Source organism: Thamnophis elegans, chromosome 7 (genome assembly GCF_009769535.1).
Source record: "Thamnophis elegans isolate rThaEle1 chromosome 7, rThaEle1.pri, whole genome shotgun sequence".
Classification (NCBI taxonomy): Eukaryota; Metazoa; Chordata; class Lepidosauria; order Squamata; family Colubridae; genus Thamnophis; species Thamnophis elegans.
Genome location: NC_045547.1, coordinates 25,892,423 through 25,914,211, shown reverse-complemented (window position 1 = coordinate 25,914,211; position 21,789 = coordinate 25,892,423). Strand labels below are relative to the sequence as shown.

The window sequence follows — 21,789 nt, the reverse complement described above, 5'->3', positions numbered from 1 at the left end:
TACAACAGCAATATTTCACGTGCAGCGTCTCTGATGAAACTTCAAACACTTCCAGAACTTTATACAATGGAGCCTTTTGAGGATGATAAATGAATCGACTGGATCCGTGTTGCCAACGTCCTCTGTAAATCTTGTAGAACATTTTGGCCGGGTGAATCTCCATTTTTGTCATACAGCAACTGTTTGAAAGCTTCGTTTTCAATTAAGACCATCATATTTTTTAGAAAGTAACCCTCACAAAAAGAAGCTAGTTCTGTGACTCCAAGAAACTGAAGGTGGATATGAAGGGTAGGAAGAGAAAAAGAAACATAAATAAATATACAAATTTATACAGCAATTGCTCACTGAAGCTAATTCTTCAGTCCACAGTGCTTTAGACTTATTCAATAGTATCCAATATCTCTTGGCAATCTAAGGTAGAATTACATGGATAATACTGTCTATGTGAGAAACATCTCACTTAGAACAAACGTTGAATTTAATCTGCCCTCCTGATACTAATTTACCAGGGGAGGGGGGGGAAGCATTTTTATCTTTCCTTCTTGGTATTAAATACTTCTGACAGGGGGAAAAATTATTCTGAGGATTTAAGAAGTCCCAATACAGTAATGATAATTTGGACCAAGTTTGTGTCCAATTGATTTTGTCTGTTAAACCCAAAATCTGATAGACTAGGATTTAGTTGTATTAACAATATCTAATGTTTGTCTCTTGTTATATGGAACATTAAAGGGCTGGGTTTTCTTCCTAAAATTGAACAGAACTGATTTTTTTTTTAAAAAGGCTTAATGAAAAAAATCTGGAAATGGCTTTGGACACAGCAATAAGAATTGTATTGTAGATTGACTCACAAATGTGTGGAACTAACTAATGGGAAATATGAAAAAGGATGCTTTCTGAATTATGAAGTGAAAGAAATAATGGATAAGAAAAATATGTAAGACAATGATACCTCAAAAAGTGAAGCTGGATGATACTGTACTGATGGATAAATGTACATGGAATACTTGTGACATTACAGCAATGTGTCCTTTGGGGAATGCATGTATGCATATTATTGTATGCAAACAGCGTCATGCTGAAGGCTTAGATCCAAACTATTTATGATCGTTATTAAGAAAACTACGTGATCCAGTCATTTTGCTGTAGTGATTAAGGTAGCAGATTAGAAACCAGAGACGGTGAGTTCTAGTACTGCCTTAGGCACAAACCCAATTGGGTGACTTGGGCAGGTCACTTCCTCTCAGCCCTATAAAGCAGCTAAGTACAAACCACTTCTGAAATGTGGCCAAGAAAACTGCAAGGTCTAGTACACCATCAAAGGCACCAAATAATATTAATAATGTACTGAAACTAGTATACCAGGAAGGCTGAAGATACCAAACTGATCTACAATAAAGACCAAATGAAGAACATAAAAGAGGCATGAGAAGACAAAGCATTACATGGCCAGTACATTAAAAAGGCAGGGAGAACAGATAATAATAAGACCTAGCAATGGTTAAAAGCAGAAAAGTGAAGAAAGAGATAGATGAGCTAATTCTGGTGGCATAAGACCAAACCTTAAGGACAAATGCATAGAGTGCCAGAATTTAGAAGACAGCAACAGATATCAAGTGCTGCCTTTGCAAAAAAAGCTGATGTAACAGTGGGCTGCCTGTTGTAGACAGCTACTGCAAGATCATACCGACTGACAGCAAACAATGGCATGACCGAAGTAGCAGCAAAAGGATTGGAAGATCTGCAAGAAATACCATTTGCCTGAAAACAAGAACTGGTGGGACTGTAAAATAGCAATAATAATAGAAAATGAAGAAGCTGAAGTGCTGAATTCAAACAGAGGCACCTGCCATATAACACTTCAGACATAATTGTCAATAAGAAAGACAAAAAAAGGCTTTGTTGCATCATTTGGATAGTGGACATGACAGTACCTGAAGCAAGAAGAAGAAAAGAGAAAAAACTGGAGAGATAACAAAGTACAAAAAAACTGCAAACAGAATTAGAACAATTGTGGCAGAGGAAAGCAAAGGTTAAAAAGCAAAGGCACCCAAAGCACCATCAATAATGATAGTCACTTTGGATGCAATCCCAAAACAACTGGAGCACCATTTGAACATCATGGGCATTGGACAAATTCACCATCAAGTACGGTAGTTGTAAAAGGCAGCTTTGCTTGGAACAGCTTACAGCCTGGGACAATACCTCTAATATCTGCCTATCCCAGGTCTTTGGAAATGATTCAATAGCTAGATAAAAATGCCAAATCCAGTCTGAACATCTGACTGACTGTGTAATAAACAACAATGAGGACGATGATGATGATGAAAATGATGCAATGAAAAGCACAGACCTTGTTTAACAGAGAAAATGGACAACTGCAACTAAAAATATAGTAAATAGTGTTCATCAAAATCTATATAGCTTTCATTTTGCAGAAACTGTACTAAAGCAGGGAAGATGGAAAACATTAAGATGAATATTGCTAGAAAAATAATGGGTAATATCTCGTCTGTTTGGTCTAAGCAACTGGAAATATCTGTATAGAAGTATATGTTCCTGCCAAACTGTTTTATATGTAAATGAAAATAAGAGGGTCTCAGGGAAAAAAGAAAATAGCTATAGCGCTTAGACTTATACACAACTTCATAGTGCTTTACAGCCCTCTCTAAATATAAATGGGTTACTGAAGAAGACCTATGGAATTAATGAATAGCAAATTAAATCAAACTGACAAACTGATAACAGTACCCTTATATGATTGATCAAAATGGGCAACTCTTTTCATTTAGAAATACTGCCATAGTATTAGTGGGTCAATGCTATCTTGTTATCTGCCCAGAATCTTATCCTTTTTATTTATTTACTTTTTTGTGGTAAATTTCTATTAAACACGGTCTGTAATTTTAGCACCACTGTTATTTTTCGTGCTGCTGATTGTCTCTGCATGTAAATACCTAAAGTTATGAATGGTTTATGTCTCTTCTCTTCCTTATTTTAATTGATTTTTTTAAAAAAAATCACTTGTGAAATTACTTACTTTTTCAAAGAAGCAGGGACTGTTTTTTCTAGTCACATACTTGAAAACTAAAAGAGAGAGGAAATGACCCTATAATTCCTTTTATCATCTTTGTTCCTGCTCTTTGCTGGAAGGCACGGCATCTGTTTTATAGGTTGGGGTTAGGAGGCCACCAGGTAGAGCCATTCTCCAAGGAGGGCAGGTGGTGGCAGTGATAAACTATGACAGGCTGGTAGAAGGTGGGCCTCAAGGTCCTCTGAGAGATGGGCTTTGAAATTACATCCCTTCGCTCTATACATTCAACTCTGCCACTGCTATATCCAAAAAAGAATAGTGCAATGGATATGTATGTAGGTAGGCATATTGTTTGTTCGCCAATTTTAGTGGTTTTCTTTTTTAATGCAATCATAACTGAAAAAAGCGAGCAGCAGTTTTCCCTGCATAGAATACTAATCCTAACCCTAACCCTATCCCCTGACTGCATTTCTTCAGGATTAAACGGGCTAAATTCCCATATGGATTATGATATACACGATATTAATAGCCATGTCATATACAGCTAGAGTGAGCCAAGTCCTACTGCTATTCATTACAATTTCAGTATTCTTCCCTCCCTATTGTGTAGGTCCCAGTATAGTTATGAACTGCACAGAAGAATGCCTTTGGGAAGGATGGGAAGAATTTTTACAACTGGACCTGGCTTATTTTAATGGCACAGGAAGATGCAAAAAATTAGGCCAGGATTGCAACAATTAGATCTTGACACCTGTCCAATGGACATGTTCTACTGGGGATGGGGCATGGATACATGTACCAACGAATATATATGAGCAACAATATTGGATTACCTTGGCATGATTATAAATATCCACACAATTTTCTGTGCTGATATTTTTGCCCAGATGATCTCACAGTGACGTTGCAATGCTTCAAGTGGAAAAATTTAGCAGCAGATAGAGCTGAAAAATGAGGAAAAGGGTTATTACAGGTTTTGGAACAGTGATCATTTTTGTGGGCACCAAAAGGAATATTTCTTTTTTATCTCTTGGTCCGTCTTTCTAATAGTAGCTAATGAAACTGAAAATTATGGGTGCTGTCTTATTCCTTTTTTTTCTTTTCCTCCAAAGTTACCAGGTGATTGCATACTTTTACAGCACTTTACAAATGAAAAAAAATCCATGGGTCAAAACAAATCTACATGTAAGGAAGATTTTTATTAATTTATTTATCACATTTACACAGACACCCATCTCATCAAAAGCAATTCCAGGCAGCTGAATAAATTCAGGTAATTTATCATTGATGTCACCTCCAAATATTTTCATTCAGCCAAATCTAGTAATTTAGTACACTTGTAATAATAATAACAGTTTTCAGTATAAGATGCTTCTCACCTCCATAACTTCATTGTTTTTAATGAGAAGTGACTCTGAACCACCACAGTAGAGTACTGCATAATAAGCTGAAACAAAAAACAACAATCAATTAATTACAAAAATACATTTGTTTCTGAAGTTCTTGAAAACTAAGGGAAAAGTGATAAATCAATGTTATTCCAAAATAGAAAACAGAAAAGAATGAAATAGTCTTAATACATTTTAGGATATATTGAAAAGATAATCCTTAACTCTTTATGCCTGGGGAGTAGTTCTTATTTCTGTTATTTTTACCCAAGGATTCTTGATAAAGGAAACCTACTGGCTATAAAGCTATAGAATTAACAACTAATTTCTCTCCTAGAGAGCTCATATTCTCTATTTAGCAGCAGTTTTGTGGGAAGAGTTTCAATATACAAAAGTAGGGCAAGGAAAAATTCACTATAGTACACAAATGCAACACAAGGGATGCTGTCACCTGGTAAATCTCTGCCAGTCATAATCCTATGAAAGGCAAGCTAAACCGGGCAACTTTTCTTTAGCATACTTCTTTCAGAATAATCAAGGAACACTTAATTATTCACACTTCTGAAAACCTCAGTATGAGAAAATTAAAAAAAGAAATGTGTAATACCAGTAATTGAAGGAGCTCCCTTCTGAAATAAAATGTTCATTTGATGGATGTATGATTGCTAAAGGCAGTAAAACAAATTTAAAAAGCAAAATATAAAAACTAAAAACATAAATTGAAATAAACACTAGAAGTAGCATAAAACCAATTAACAATTAAAAGTCTATGAAAGAGTTGCATTTTTATATGGTTTTGAACTACTGACTGAGTGAGAACCAAATGGAGCTTATGAGAGAAGGCACGAAAGCAACATGGAAAAAGGCAGAAGGTACCTTCAGAAGAGCCTCTCTTGGGTTTCAGATATATTCCTGATGGGAGAGATACTCCCCCTGCCCCCAGATACTTAAGAAATTCCTGAAAAGCATTTATGGTGGCCAGACGAAGAGTGCAGTTCTAGTCTTGCCTTAAGCATGAAACAATGGCTGGGTGACTTTGGGTTAGTCACTCTCTCTCAGCCTAACCCACCTCACAGGGTGGTTTTTGTGGGGGAAATAGGATGAAAAAGAAATAGAAAATAGGACGAAAAAGGGGTATTGTACAGTGGTGGGATTCAAATATTTTCACTGCCAGTTCTGTGGGCGTGGCTTGGTGGGTGGGACGTGGCTTGGTGGGCATAGCTGGGGAAGGTTACTGCAAAATCCCCATTCCCTCCCGATCAGCTGGGACTCGGGAGGCAGAGAATAGATGGGGGTGTGGCGAGTCAGAGGCGGTATTTACCAGTTCTCTGAACTACTCAAAATTTCCGCTACCGGTTCTCCAGAACTGGTCAGAACCTGCTGAATACCCTCTCTGGTATTGTGTAACTTGAATTATAGGTAGTCCGTGACTTCCAACCATTCATTTAGTGACCATTCAAAATTACAACGCCACTGAAAAAAGTGACTTTTTACCATTTTTCATACTTAAAGCATCCCCATTGTCACATGATTAAAAAAATTCTGATGCTTAGCAACTGGTTCATATTTGTGATGGTTGCAGTGTCCTGGGGTCATGTGATCACCTTTTGTAACTTTCTAATAAGCAAAGTCAATGGGGAAGCCAGATTCACTTAAGAACCATGTTACTAATTTAACAAGTGCAGTGACTCACTTCACCACTGAGGCAAGAAAGGTCATAAAATGGGGCAAAATTCACTTAACAAATACCTTACTTAGCAACGTAAATCTCAATTGTGGTTGTAAGTCAAGGACCACCTCTATTTACAAAATAATTAAGGTCTGATAAAAGTCAAACAAGCAAATAAAACTACTGTTCTAACTGACCTCAGAATTCAAACTTTGCTAATAATTCCACTTTTTAAGCCTCATTCCTACATAAATGTTACAATATTTAATTCAGGCCACATAAAAGTAGATCAATGCCATTCATATGCAGTTTGATTCCAGCGAATAGTAAAGCTGAAATGTTGCTATTAGAAAACAGTGATTACAGTCCATATTTCAGGAATTTTCTCTGGTTCTACTTATTAGTTATACAGAGATTTCTTGAGACATTCCACCTTACCTGGAAAATGGGATACTTCACGTAGCTGATCTCAATGAAAGTGCTATCAGAGGGAGGTTTGCTGGACAACAAGGCTTTAAACCTACAGAGAAACATCCAAATACATTTGCTATTTCAAAACAATTTGTAATGTGTAAATTTGTTTAAAAAATACACCAACCATGAAGCAAAGGGGAAAAAAAGATTTGGGGTAAAAAACTAGCATTTGCATTAGCAAAAAGTTCACACATAAGGACAATACTTATCCATTGAAGACTCATATATTCCACTTTTTTTAAATACAGAAAATATATGCTCCAGGATCAGTCAGTAGCAGCCAAAACTATGAACTGCTTAAGTTCAGAATGCCAGATCACAAGTTGTACTAGCCAGCCTTGTTCAAATAATCAGTTTTTGTGCTGAGTAAAAATTCTGGAAGCTTATTTTGAAGGCAGAAGGCTTGGGAAGGCCAAATTAGATATTAAAGTAGTATCTAATTTCTTCACTTCCATCATCCTTTTTAAGGAGAAGGTAGCCAAGAACTGAAGTGTTTCAGAGAAGGGTAGGATAATAGTAATTATCAATAGGTTCTTGAAGTCATCTCAAGTGCTTTCAGCAACAGCCAACCAACCATTCCTGCTTCAGAAAAGAAAACACCTTGGCAAAGAGAAAAATTTATGTTTGGCTCCCAATACCTTATATTCAGTTGTGGAAATGACAGGAATTGCTGGAGCACTGTCCAGAAAAGTCTACCTTTATTCAGCTCCAAAGCTAGTAGAAAAACTAGTGTCTAATCATACATACCACAATGGCTCTAGATTCATAATGGCAAGCAAATTTCTCTAACTTTAATCTGCAGATGTATCATAATATTGACCCTTAGTGTAAGACTTTAGCATTACAGCAGAAACATATTTTGGCTGCTGAACATAGTTTCCCTAAGAAGACTACCAAACTCTTGATTGATCTGTATTGTTTCTCCTTATGTTTTGATGTGCCTTTCTCAATTCTATCTATTCTTTCTCAATTCTATTCTCTAACTAGTCACATTTATTGCAGTGAGATATGCAGTAATCAGTGGCAATTTCTTCAGCCAATGAAGAAATATAATTTTAATTGCAAATTCCTCTTGGGTAACCTATACATCTGCCTGCCTTTTGTGATCCAAAATACCAAAATTAAGTTTATGCCATATTCATATGTATAAATACCTAGGAGATGCAGTAAATAGTAATACTCTATGAGCATAAAATGGCCTTCCTTCCACAAGGAATGTAACATCTGACATCTCTTTATTGTTGAGGAAATGAGGATCTGAAATGACAAAAGACAACAGATCAAATTTAAAAAAAATCACCTCCCAAACAAAAAAGCAAACAAAAGCAAAACAAAACAAGAGGAAAACACTTTAAGTGGAATAAATTAAAACATTAAAATATATTTGATCTTCATTATAAAAGATCGTAATTTAAGATGAATAGACCTTTGAAGGTTTTTTTATTAAATTTTTTTTAAAAAAGCTTTTACAAATATTTACCTGCCATCCCCCCTCCCCACCCGAACCCAACCCCCGCCAACCTTCCCCCCCAACTTCCCAGAACAAATACAGGGTATAAATCTTTAACAAAGATGTTCTAAAATAAACTTAAAGTTAGTATCATCTTTCATTTGAGCTTTAATTCTTTTGTTAGGCTAACTCTAAACAGATTATATCGTTCCTCGCTTTTTCAGTCATGGAATTTCTTACTCCCGTATTTATTTTGAATATAGTCAATCCATCTCCTCCACTCCAGTTTATGTTTCTCATTTGAGTGGTCCTTAAAATAGCTGATATTTTAGCCATCTCTGCTAAGTTTGTTACTTTTAATGTCCATTCTTGAATAGTAGGCAAATCTTCCTTCTTCCAGTATTGAAGTTATTTTGATGAACGTAGAACAGGCCAGTGGTGGGATTCAAATTTTTTACTACTGGTTCTGAGGGTGTGGCTTTGTGGGCATGGCAGGGAAAAGATACTATAAAATCTCCATTCCCACTCTACTCCAGGGGAAGGATACTGCCAAGCATCCAAATTTTGATTACATAACCATGGGGATGCTGCAACAGTCATAATTGTGAAACAACCATAAGTCACTTTTTTCAGTGCTGTTCTGAATGGTCATTCAACAAATGGTGGTCAATCAATGACTATCTATACATTGCAGAAATTTGAACTAATGCAGATGAAATTTCCAAGCTGCACCTCTTCAAACATGCAAATTTTGCTTGTTACTTATTAAAGTACTCTAAAGGGGAAGGTGGCTACTAAACACTGATACAATTGCCAGTAATATCACTGTTGTGAATGCAAGTTCTTCTAAACAGAGTGAATCGTGTGTTTTAGTTTGATCCCTGGGAGAAAAATGGTCATAAATTCATTATTAAAGTCTGCATACCCATATTCCAATCTGGAAAATTGGTAAAATAAATGACTGGCATTTGATTGGGAAATAGAAAGGAAAAATAGTAACGTTGAGCTTTCCAATGGTTTTAATGAATGGTATATATATATTGCTTGCTTTTATCTGCTGACTGTATTTTTGTTTTGTATTTGAATTTAGGGTGGTTATACATTTTTTGCATTTATTTATATTCTTTATTTTTATAATTATTTCTAATTGTTGTGAGCCACCTAGGGTCACAAATGTGAGATGGGCAGCTATACAAATTGAATAAATAAATAAATAACTTTGGCCTTGATTAGGATATTCTATGATCTTTTCTGATTTTGGATTACATAAAAAGTCTACCAAGGCTAAATGTCTACATATCTTTTAAATGGAAACCAAAGATCTCACGCAGCATACTTACCTAAACGAGATGTTTGTTTGCGCTTGATTTCAGTAAGCTTGGGAATAGGATAAGGTCCATAGCAATGAGTGAAAATGACAGCCAGCTGTTGACTAATCACTTCATTCTGAAACAAAAGAAAATGCAAAATAAAAGTTCCTTCACTCAAATGTTTTATGGCTTTGAGGATCTAAAATGTGAGCAGATATTGTCTTACTTTCCTTGAGCAATTCCTCGACTGCATTAGAAGCTGATAAATCAACATTGTGGAGATATCCTACATCAGTGGTTCTCAACATCTTCTTTACAACAGACTCCCTTTAAATACCTTTTGTGGCCATGGATCATGGACCATGGCCATAGACCACCAAGGCTTCAAACTTAAATCAAGCCTTCGCAGGCCCTCTGTGATGACATTGCCCACCCCCCGGGTGGACCACAAGTGAGGACCACCACTACAGGTAATTATGGTTCTCATCAGACAGAATGATACTCTGATAAAACCACATAATGCAAACCTGTTTTTATGCCTTTCAGCTGAAAATTAAGAGGAAAATTAAGTCAACTTCACAGCTCAATAAAACTGCAAATGTATATTTTCTGGCAACTCTAGTAAAAATAGGATTAAAAACATATATCCATGCATCAGGCACCGGAGGCTGGCTGCCAAGGAGAGACACAAAAGTGCTATGTCATACTTCAAATTGCTAGGAAAAACAGTGCTGTGAAGCATATGAGAACATTCATGTATCACATGTGACTCCTTAAAACAGGTGCATCTTTTCCCAGGACTCTGTGTCTCTCCTGCACTGCTGCAGCACAATCCCAGGAAAATATGCATTTGGTTAAGAAATTGGTACCATTTCATCTGGTAGCCTATTTCATTAGTTCACTGGGTCCTACAGTTAAGAGGTTTTCCTTGATAATATAGTGAAGCTATTCCTCATAGTTTTTACCCCTTTGGTACTGATGTTTTCTTCTGGGGCGCTCCTCTGAAATTGCTCTCTGTCTCTCTTTGTGTGTGTCTCTCTGTCTCTGTCTCCCTCTCACCCTCCCTCCCTTCCCACTCTCTCTTCCTAGTACAGGAAGGAGCAAAGGTTGTAGCAAGATGGATGAAAACAACACTCTATTGCTGAATAGTTCATTGAAGTTATGAACTTGAAAGCTTCTGGTCTATAAATGAGGCATTCTTACTGCCAAGAACTAGAATCCAAATGCAAAAACCCAATCCAATAATAAAAGTATAGTTTTCATCCTATTTTTGTCCTAACTAACAATAAAGACAGCCATTGTCATCAAAGCAAATTGCTTTTCAGTTCTTTAGCTTTATTGACCATGAATGATGAAGCTAGCGTAGGACAAAACTCTGGAAAACATGTTCTATTTTCTGTTAAGACTAAACTACTTTTTTTCAGAAATGGCAGAAAGACAGATGATAAACTTAAAGAAGTATGAGCCATCTAATATTAAAATGAATGGATGATAGGATGATGATGATATCAGTAAAACCTTTTAAATATTGTTCAAGTGAACATGCTTTCAGTCTTTGAACAATTGCTGAATTTTTATAGAAAACTGCATTATGTACTTGAATGCGATTTGTATTTTTTCTTCCTGTCTCTGAAAAATCCATCATAGGTGAATAAAAAACTAACTGGGAAAGGGAGATTACTAATTAAAGATCACTACAATTCTAGGAGTTTCAATTTGTCGTAAATCACACAGATAGATTATCATCTTCTTCTAGCCACACCCAGAGGATTATGAAGGTGGCTTTGAAGAAAGATCTCAACAGCTTTTACAAATATGTAAGTTTAGATCTGAAAGTGAGGAGGGATTAAGCCAGAAATTCAAGTTTGCCTATCTTGACTCTCATTGGTATAAGAGGAAGAAAATAATCTCTGTCAGGCTTTCAAGATTCTGTTATTATGCCATATATTAATAAAGTAGATTTCCAGAAGACATTATTGAGTCTATTCTGCCTCAAAGGACTGACCTCATATGGTATTGTTAGCACAAAAAGGAGCACTGACCCAAACATGTCAAACTGTCTTTGGGGAAAATCTCCAGTATCAGTGTTTCATGATTAAATAATACTTTGAAGATTGCTTATCAGAAGATTTGAAATTCAAATACTTCATTAATGACTAGTCAACATATGTAAGTAGTGAATCTAGGATGCTGAAGTGAACACCCAGAGGCAATGTCAACTTTGAGAAAATAGGTTTTTTATTTTGACAAAATAAAGTATAGCTCTTCCAAAGAACTACCATTAATCAAATGAGACACATAAAATGCCTTTCAGTGGTTACTGGGAATAATGCCAAGACTTGATTTTAAAAAGATTTTTAAAAATTGGTGCCTCAAAAAATTCACATCCAGGAAAATATTTATGGGTGTCAGATCAAAAGAGGGCACACAAGATACAGAATCCATACTTCTTGTTTCTTCAGGAAATTTCAGCAAATATTTCCTTTCCATAAAACAACAACAACAGAAGGGGTCTTTGTAAACCCATTGATGGAATTATGTTTTAGACTGAATTGTTTGTAAGGATTTAAATGTAAATCCATCAAATCCAAGGTTAGTTTCTAGACAACACCATGCTAATCAATCATTTTATGTGACACTGGTTAATTATGAGTATATGGACATGCCACACTAGTGTACCTGATATTTGTCTCTCATATGGAGAATGCAAGATGCACATTTATGAAGATTGCGGATCCTCGCTTTTCTGAACTGTTTAGATACAGAAGTACTGACATTGATGACAAGTAATATATAGATTACAATAGTCACTAGACCATAAAAATCTATCTGGTTGAGAGAGACAGGAGACATGAATAATCTAGTTAAAAGTTGATTTAATTTCAAATAATAACAGGTCTGCATTAGGCTACTTCCCAAAATATATGAGATATTTCCTTGTCTATTGAAACAGCATTTTGCCTATTAACAACCAAAATCTTTTATTCCTCTGAATAATGCATGTTTAATTATCATACTGTTTTATATTGCAAATGGCATTTTTAAAATTTTAAATTCATTTACTATGAAACTAAATGTGCACTTTAATTGTTATTATTTGCCTTTAAGAAATTAAACCATAGTGATATAGACTGATATATCTTCCAGATCTGATCTAGTGCTCTAGTCTGGAAGTTAAATCTTTTTAAAATAATTACAATTTTTACATATTATTGAGAATTTGATTTTTTTCAGTCAAATTATTAATATTAATTGCTTTTACTATGCACAGTTCATTTAAAGGCATGTCTGTTCACACCCACTAAATGGCATGCATGTTAGATTAATTTTCAGAGGTTTGGTTGGCACATGGAAGAAAGCCACGAATGATTAAATGTTCTGGTGTTGTGTGAATCGATCCAATAGTTGCTTGTACTATCCATGGTTATCCAAACAGGATAGATCCAATGTGAAGCCATTCATGGAGCGTGCTCCGTGATCCCCTAACTTTTCTTCTTGTACAATATTATTCATTATTCATTTTTTGTGATATCACAAATTGTTTTCCATTACATTCAAACTGGCAACCAATTGCGTTTGCTTTCCCTCTACACTAATATTGCAGATCACAGTTTGAAACTAATTTGCAATTTCAGTTTGAAGGTGTATTACACAAATAAGTGTTACTAACAAAATAAGTGTTACTTAAGAAGGGAGAGAACAGGAGAAGATAGCAAGACAAGGTAGTGTACTCTGAAATACAAAAGCATGAATACTTGTTTTGAATACATTGTCTAATCTGCTTCTGATTAAAATACTTATTTTCACTGGATTGTAGATTGTAGATCGTTTGTTGCTATAAAGACTGCTTTACCTCAAATATTTTGGTGAAAGCTTTACTGTTGCACATAATTCTTTCTTTGCATTTGTAATGCTTCTGTTTTGCCTTATAAGCAGAAAAACCCGTTACAAATAGTTGTTATTATCTGAGCTGCAAAATGACAAGCCTGTAGTGTCACCTACCTTACTTGCTTTCAAGATTTCAATCATCAAAGGCAATCCTTGTGTGATGAGTTCTTCAGTATATTCTTCCTCCTGGATAGATTTAAATTCTTTCAACAAACACTGGATGAGGGGCCTTCTATGTTGTTGAAAAGCAATTCTCAAAGATTCTAACCATGTATGGAGAGTCCATGGAACACCTATTTAAAACAAAAAGTATCCCAAAAATGTCTACTGATTGGAAAAAAATCAGAAACATTATTATAACAAGAAGGCTTTTGACATGAATATGATTTGACATATATTATTTCATTTCCTAAGAGTCATTATCAGGCCTAATAGCATTGTACATCGGTATTAGCCAGTGGACCACAAATGGACAACCCATTGTCATTTTCATGTGCTTTTCCTTTTGGATACAATTCCAGGCCATCTGCCTTGTTAAGCAAGCAGCCTGTGAAAAGAACAATGAGTAGTAGCAACCAATGGCTTCATGGTGGACACCAAAATCCCAAAACAGAGCCAAATGGCTAGACAGAGCAATAGTAGTGAGAAGATGGTTTGGAGAGAGTGAATATCCCAGCTGAAAGCACCTTGCTTTAAAGACTAGAACTGAAAGCTGGAACCATCATGACCAATATTTTCTCTCTGTGTGTGTGTGTGTGTGTGTGTGTGTGTATATATATGTATGTATGTATGTATGTATGTATACACACAATATATATACATATATGTATACATATACAATACTTATTACATATACATATACATATACATAATACATTACATACATACATAATATATATATATATATGTATCTATACACACACACACACACACACACACACACGAGACACATAACAACTAGCAATAACGATATACAGTTCATTTTTGGAAATCTGGCACAACTATCGCAATAGCAATTAGACTTATATATCTCTTCATAGTGATTACAAACCTACCTAACAAGTTTACAGAATCAGCATATTCTTTACTTGGAAGATTGGAAGGCTGAATCAACCTTCAGATGGTCAGAATTGAACTCCTAGCACTGGGCAGAGTTAACCTGCCATACTGCAGTCTAACCACTACACCACTATAACTCTTAATAGCAGTCTTTTCAAATCTTATCCTCTAATTATCTAGACTTTAATTTCCAGATTTTTCTGGTTGGGACATTAATGGAACTGAAGACCTCATATCTAGAAGGAACCTAATACGGGAAAATCTGTTCTACACAATCAAGACATTGCATGCTTCAAGTTTATTTTGTTATGTGTTTCCACACAGCTGCTAACTGGTAAAATTCTATTTACCTGAGCAGCCATCTGAAAAAATAATCTTAGTTGTTAAATGTTTATTAATTTAAATATAATCCTCTATGGAATGTCAAACAGGTTAGAATTACAAAATAGCTGGTTTAATTAGGAAAAACACATTGCAATGACAATGATAAAACAGCACCATTTCATTATTATTTCAGTGTTCTGAAGACAGGTACCCAGAAAGTTTTGTTGATGAGGAAAAATGTTTTTAGTCCTAACAATAGGGACAATTAAAAGACACGACAGGGTTATAAAATGGTACCCTACAATATGTTTACCTGCCTGAAGTATAATTGTTCCATGTCAGAATTGCACTTCTCAAAAAAGAAATGGAAGAATCATTGTAAGTTGCAAAAACTGAGCAACATTTCCATACTTTTTTTTCCAGTGAGAACATCTGCATATAAAAAAAATATTGCAGGAAGAAGAATTGGGCAACCTTGGGAGAATTAAGAATGAAAATATGGATCTCCCCAAATAAACAAGACAGGTCAAATTCCACATGGAACCCCTAGCGCCAAGACTTTATGTAGGTAAAACACCTAGTGTTGAAGTTTTATATAACTCTTTTATGGTAGTAAAACTGCCTATTATCTGCCAGGATAATTTTTCAAATGAAGTTTGCACTGTTTGGGGCCACACTTCTCACCTTTATTCTTGTTTCTGCCATGTTCTTTCTACTGTTGCAAAGAAAAACAAAGTCATTCCTATATAAAGAACAGTTGCTGGAATTTGGTATGTCTAGTTTAATGAAAAGAAGAACTAGGGGAGACCGGATAGCAGTGTTCCAATATCTCAGGGGTTACCACAAAGAACAGGGAGTCAAACTATTCTCCAAAGCACCTGTGAGCAGAACAAGAAGCAATGGATGGAAACTAATCAAGGAGGGAAGCAACTTAGAACTGAGGAGAAATTTCCTGACAGTTAGAACATTTAATCAGTGGGACAACTTGCCTCCAGAAGTTGTGAATGCTCCAACACTGGAAGTTTTTAAGAAGAGATTGGCCAACCATTTGTCTGAAATGGTATAGAGTTTCCTGCCTGAGCAGGGAGTTGGACTAGAAGATCTCCAAGTTTCCTTTCAACTCTGTGGTTCTATTTTATTTCTATTCCTATTCCATTCCATTCTGTTCTATTTTGGTGGGATGACACAGTTTGGAATCCCAAATGATCAAGGTTCCAAATGGCATCATGATCCTCCCAATTTTAAGAAGCTTCCTTTTGACAAATAGGAGGAACCCCAGGATCAGCAACAGCAGAACCAGAATAACATTTAGGGCAGGACTAAAGGTGCAGAGTTCCATTTTCCTTTTTGCTACCAGTTTCCTGTTCACCGAAATAACTCATGAATTCAACTCTCTAATAGAAATTCTGAGATGCTGATATTCAGAAAGCTGATTTTAGAGCAGCATCAGCAGCATGTTCTCTGATGATAATAAGAGAAGATGTTTAATGTTGATCTTCTTTTGGCCTATTCAGTATCTTAAATTCAGTGCAAAAATAACTGTAATTTATGATAGGCATGCAATTTAGGGTACTTATTGAGGCTTTGGATAATGTATGCATTTAACAAATCCTATATATGGATATTTCTGAATTGCTCATACATCGTTTTTTGTGAAAAAGCATTGCTCTGAAAATGGGCATATACTATTTTTCTTCCTACCAGCTGTCTTCTTTGTATTTCTTAGACATCTGTTTTTGTCCAAGCATCCAGCCTGCCCATTCAAGCTTTTTGTTTTTTCATAAGCAATTCCTAGTCAATTTCATTACCAGGGTTAAAATCGGCTTCTTTGCTCTTCAAAAATGAACTGGGTTGAACCAGAATTGTTACTTGTGGAAAGAGTCTACACTGTAAAGTATCCTCCCTTCCAGAAATTTACTACCTACTAAGCACCCCAATTTGTCATCTGCTAGGATAGGCTGGGGCATTTGCTCAAAAGAAGGATGCTATGTAGTACTACTGAAACCAGCATGATCTTTTTCAAAAAATATGCATGCCTGTTTGGTTTAAAATACTTTTAATTAGGGAAGGGTTGAGTAGCTAGAAGCCCTTCATATGCTGCTGAGCTACAATCTACAGGATACACAATCAACATGGTGAAGAAAACTGGGAGGTGTAGTTCAGCGATCTATTGAGGACCACAATTCTTTACTCGATTTATTAATAGGACTGGTGGCACAGTGGTTAGAATGCAGTACTGCAGGCTACTTCTGTTGACTGCCGGCTCCCAGCAATTTGGCAGTTTGAATCTCCCAAGGCTCAAGGTTGACTCAGCCTTCCATCCTTCCGAGGTTGCTAAAATGAGGAGTCAGATTGTTGGGGGCAATATGCTGACTCTGTAAACCGCTTAGAGAAGGTTGTAAAGCACTGTAAAGTGGTATATAAGTGCTATTGCTATTGCCATTAAATTCATTTGATTTCTGTCTTTTCAGAAAATGGATGTCAGGGGCAAGCCAAAACCTATTGTGATTATTTCCAGATGTACAGATTTCAAACCAGAGAACCAGCAGCTCTATTTGAGCTGAAAGTTTTGGGGGGCAGAGAGAAGAAATTAGCAGTCTAGATCAACTCCTTTATCTACTGGGTGGGACCTAACGCCTTCCCCCTTGCCATGGTCATGATTGTAAAAATGTTCCCAGCCACTCTTGGATTCTTGGTCAAGAACAAAATGTATTTCACTTTGGCTCGCAACATTATAAATATTTACAAATTCATGGAATGGGTGCTGTACTTTTTCTTGTATAATAAATCCATAATAATTAAAAATACTTGTTTTGAATTTCCAGTATTCCTAGACACGTTTATTAGTTGCCTGATTTCTGTTTTGATAAGAACCCAGGAGCAGTCAAAAACTGTCAGTTCAAGAGACAAGGGTCTCTTACAACAAACCATTTCTCTGACGAGTCATTTCTCATGAAAGAGGAAACCCAAACTGACCTATACTCCTGATGTCAATGGTTACATCCACATAGCCATGTTCAGCACTGTGATACATTGCCTCTTTCAGAGCTTTGAGTCTGGCCTTGCTGTTGCGGCTTGCACATAAGGGAGCAGGCGTGCTGTCTGCTAAGTCAGTTCCTTCAGCCAATATCTCCTCCAGGGACAAGATATCACTCTTCTCCTTCTCGGGTTGAGCAAGAAGCTTACGAAACACATTCCTGTCAATCACACGCCAAAAGACAGAAAAGGGAAGGGCAGAGGCCACCATATGGGAATTGTTAACAGTGAAACAGAAGACAACTAGCCATCTGGCTAATACTAATTCTACTTAATTCATCCAACAAGATCTAGTAAACAAAGTATTTTCTTTTCTTGGTACTTGAGGCTATAGTAGCAAGTCAAAAATTCAAAAAAAACCGTATCCTGTCCATCAACAGGCTTTCATCCACAGGCCATTAATGTTCAATGGAGCTGCTCCCAATGAACAAATAATTAGAAACAAGCAATGAAACCCAGCGTGTAACCTCTCCCTTACCTCCCACCTACCTGATACGCTTACATCTTGCTAGCTGCACATGTTCAGTCCTGTGGGGGATAGAATAAGCAATGTATCCGAAGCAAGTGGGCTGAGTGTATGTATCTCTGTGTTTGTTTAGACGGGGAGGAAGGTGTTTATTTTGCTATCTGCAATACTGTGCCTATTGTGCTGTGCAATAAGAGGAGAAAACATTTGATACCTCTGATAATTGCAATTCAGAATTCTCCAGGTGATGAAAGGCATAAGTTAAATGTCTCATAGCTCATAGCAACTGAGTTCTACAATGAGTTCTTTATTCAATATCTGGCTGACTTGATTTATGACAGATGCATCAAGTGGAAGACGGAGTTGGCCCCAGATCTAACCTTTTCTCCGTCCAAACTTCAGGTGAGATATGCTTTCTCAATTTGAACAGAATCCATCCCATTCATCCATCCATATTTATTTCTTTAATGGAAATATATATCCATTTGCAAAAGAATTCTGGGGTTGTTGAAATTATGAGAGTTGTGATTCATCTTATCTGGATGGCATCAATCATTGGAAGGTAATGCTAAGCTATCTATATCCCAATTGGGTAGGTGTCCAAGTGCATTCCATTCAAAGGAACATACATCTCTATAGTTATATTAGTATAAATTTCTATGTAAATCTCTATAGTTACATTAAATCTACATAAATCTCTATAATGATATTACTATAACTAATGACCTTTTTAACTTATAGTCAGTTGAAATAAGTTCCTGGATTTCTTTCAAAGGTAAAGGATATAAAGGCATAATGGAAAAAGATCTTGGTAAATTAAAAACATTAGAAGTGGTGGCAAAGACAACTTTCAATCCTTTGTCATAGACAGTTGACTTTCAATGGGCACTTTTCTTTTTGCACCTTCAGTTCATGTATTTTCTTGGCCCTAATACAGAAATGCTAACCTTTCCTCTCTAATTCTACACATGATTATTTATAATACAATAACTGCACCATCAAGGGATGATTGATAAGGGCAAAGAAGATGTCTGGGTTTAGTAGCACGAACAGAAATTCTGTATGACTTAATGGCATTTTTAGACACCTCATTCACAAAGTGCTTAGTAACAAGGTGATTTACAATCATGTGTTTGTGCCTTTCTGATTCATATATACACATGCTTATTCTCTGCCTTAAACTTGTCTTATTCTCTCACAAGCCGTCTCTTATTTTTTTCCCCCTTCATTACTAGCCTAATGGTTCATTAGTTCTGTATACTGCCAGGGAAATAAAATTGGCAGCTCTGTTGTTTTTCCTTGTGATTCCACGAGATCATTATGCTGAAGAATATCTGGAATATCTATTTCCCGAACAAACCTTGTATCTCATATTCCTTTCCTGATGTTTTACATAAGTTGTACATCTATGAACTAGGACTATATTTGAGATTTCTCTTTACAGTAATGGTCCTGACTCCAGAAATACTTCTCTCTTTGTCTTTCATTGAAATCTCATTGAAAGGTGCTCCTGCAAGTCTGTTTCAGTTGATAGAGCAGCTGAGTTATAAAGCTAAAACAAATATCAAGTGACGGAAAATTATGTTCGTCAATATTTTTTTGTCTCGTAACCGGTCAGCTCGACACAAGTTGCAGTCTGTTAAAATCTGGACAGCTAAACGGGCCTGTCCTAAATAGATCCTGGTTTGAGATGGCCTACAGGTCAATTTTGTCTTTGTCCCAGTCTGATGGCCTCAGAATTGATATCAAAATAAAATAAGAGTGTGCAGCCAATTGTTTTGGGGGGGGGGGTGTATTTGATTTGTAGATAATGTAAGCAGCAAAAGTAATACCTTACATTTAAAAAAAACTCTATCCTCCCCCAAATGGGACATGTAATCTGATTTGGCAAGAAATTTAAAGGGTAAAATAGATATTTTAAGCATTTGCCAGGACAATAATATTTTCCCTAACTCTAGGCTACCCTGATTTTTAACTTGCTTTAATGCCAACATCCAGCTTGTAACTTGTTGCCTGCATCTCAGCAGTGTTTGTTCCTGCATTATTACTGTTATATATACTAGCTCTTTACTTTTGTTTAGTTTTCATGGACAATAGCAATAGCAAATAGAATATATTCTTTACCTATTTTGTTAAAAATAATTTTAAAAACCGACTGTAAATGTATATGTGAATGAATATTAATGTACAAGAATTGCAGGTCAAATGCTTTAAGCGTCCCATTCAAACAGTGTTTTAACACTTAACTAAAAGCATACTAAATATACCTGTGTCCATGTGCAGCAGCCTGGCTGAAGGAGTTCATATCACCTTGTGGAGTGATGGAAATTCCATTCCTGTACATTGTTCCAATCATAGGATCAGCACCTCGCTCCAAAAGCAGACTAACTAGTTCAAAATTTCCTACAAATGAGCAACAATGAAAGCCTTTTTTAAAAGCCTGCTTCTTATTCTCTTCAATCAAACAACATTAACTAAGGTATTATAAGATAATCCTTACCAGCAGCAGCTGCCAGTTGCAAGGGTGTTTCTGAATAGTTTTCCTCACCATGTTCCAAAGAACCTTCTACTTTGGCTCCTGCATCCAGTAGTAGCTATAAAAGAGATCCATTGTTTGTTTGTTTTTTTAAAAAATCTACAAAAGAACTAAATGCTCATCCAACACAGAAGAGCAATCTTCTTCAACCCACTGCTGAGATCCATTTTATTGCAAGCCCCAACATTCTGAGCCAGAATCTGCTTCCTAAACTTGTGCAAGCTAAAGCACCCGCATGCTGAAAATACATAAATACTAGCTATCACAAATGGGATGCAAAAATCCAGATGACCAAACAGACAACCAACAATGTAGTTCTTTGCCACCACTTAGTGCATACTCCAGCCTAGATCTGGTTACAGCAAATTAATAAGTAGAGAAGTCCAAGGTTAATCAAATTGGGGGCCAGGCCACAAAACAAGATGTTTGTCATCTTTGGTTGCCACCAAGAAAGCGTTAAATATCAAGGGAAAAGGTGATAAGAACAGTTGAGTTTTAATGCTGTGTGTCAAATGAATTGTAGAATCCTACACGTGCATGCAGTTATCCAACTTGTTTGCAGTTTTTCCCCCCTTTTATTTGTACCATTGCTGAGACAAGATTACTGCACACCAATAATTTGCAATATTTTGATGCTAGAAGAGTAAAGACACAGTCATTCCAAATAATGGCCTTTAAAGGATCAGCCCTTTTCTTTTTCCCCAAAAATGTCCCAAACCCTGAATGGTCAATTCCCCACTTTTTCTTATGACTGCTTTCTTAACCCACCAACTTGATTTATATTTGCTTCAGCAAATTGGCTTCCCAAGAGCTTTCTGTTGTGTTTTCACAATGAAGGTAAAGTCAAAGGACAACTGCCCTTCTTGACAGTTCTTAGGATCTGCAGCTCAGCTATACATCTTCTGTTTTCACCTAGCCTAATACTCCATTTTCACACAAGTGGAATTTTATGTTACAAGAAACCTAAAAGATTTCAGAATGACATATTCTTCAGAGATTGGGAATGTTTGGAATGGACTATACATTAAAACAAATACCAAAGGTGAGAAGTTCAAGAATTTCAGAAGTAGAACATCCTTAGTGTCTCTATATCTTGGGAGAAGAAGACACATGAGGATTCTATCATGAAAATAAACAGTAATTTACAATACAACC

The 21,789-nt window shown here is 36.1% G+C and overlaps 1 protein-coding gene across 1 annotated transcript in view; it reads right to left on the bottom strand.

The window, feature by feature from the left end:
• BTBD11 (BTB domain containing 11) overlaps nucleotides 1-21,789 on the bottom strand; it is a 205,440-nt gene continuing 183,651 nt past the window's right edge. The window contains 12 exon segments of the mRNA XM_032220930.1: nucleotides 1-269; nucleotides 3,868-3,911; nucleotides 3,914-3,961; nucleotides 4,395-4,466; nucleotides 4,469-4,481; nucleotides 6,530-6,611; nucleotides 7,720-7,822; nucleotides 9,356-9,461; nucleotides 13,328-13,506; nucleotides 17,573-17,793; nucleotides 20,366-20,501; nucleotides 20,599-20,692. Coding sequence (XP_032076821.1) covers nucleotides 60-269; nucleotides 3,868-3,911; nucleotides 3,914-3,961; nucleotides 4,395-4,466; nucleotides 4,469-4,481; nucleotides 6,530-6,611; nucleotides 7,720-7,822; nucleotides 9,356-9,461; nucleotides 13,328-13,506; nucleotides 17,573-17,793; nucleotides 20,366-20,501; nucleotides 20,599-20,692 — 1,308 coding nt within the window. The 3' untranslated portion in view covers nucleotides 1-59.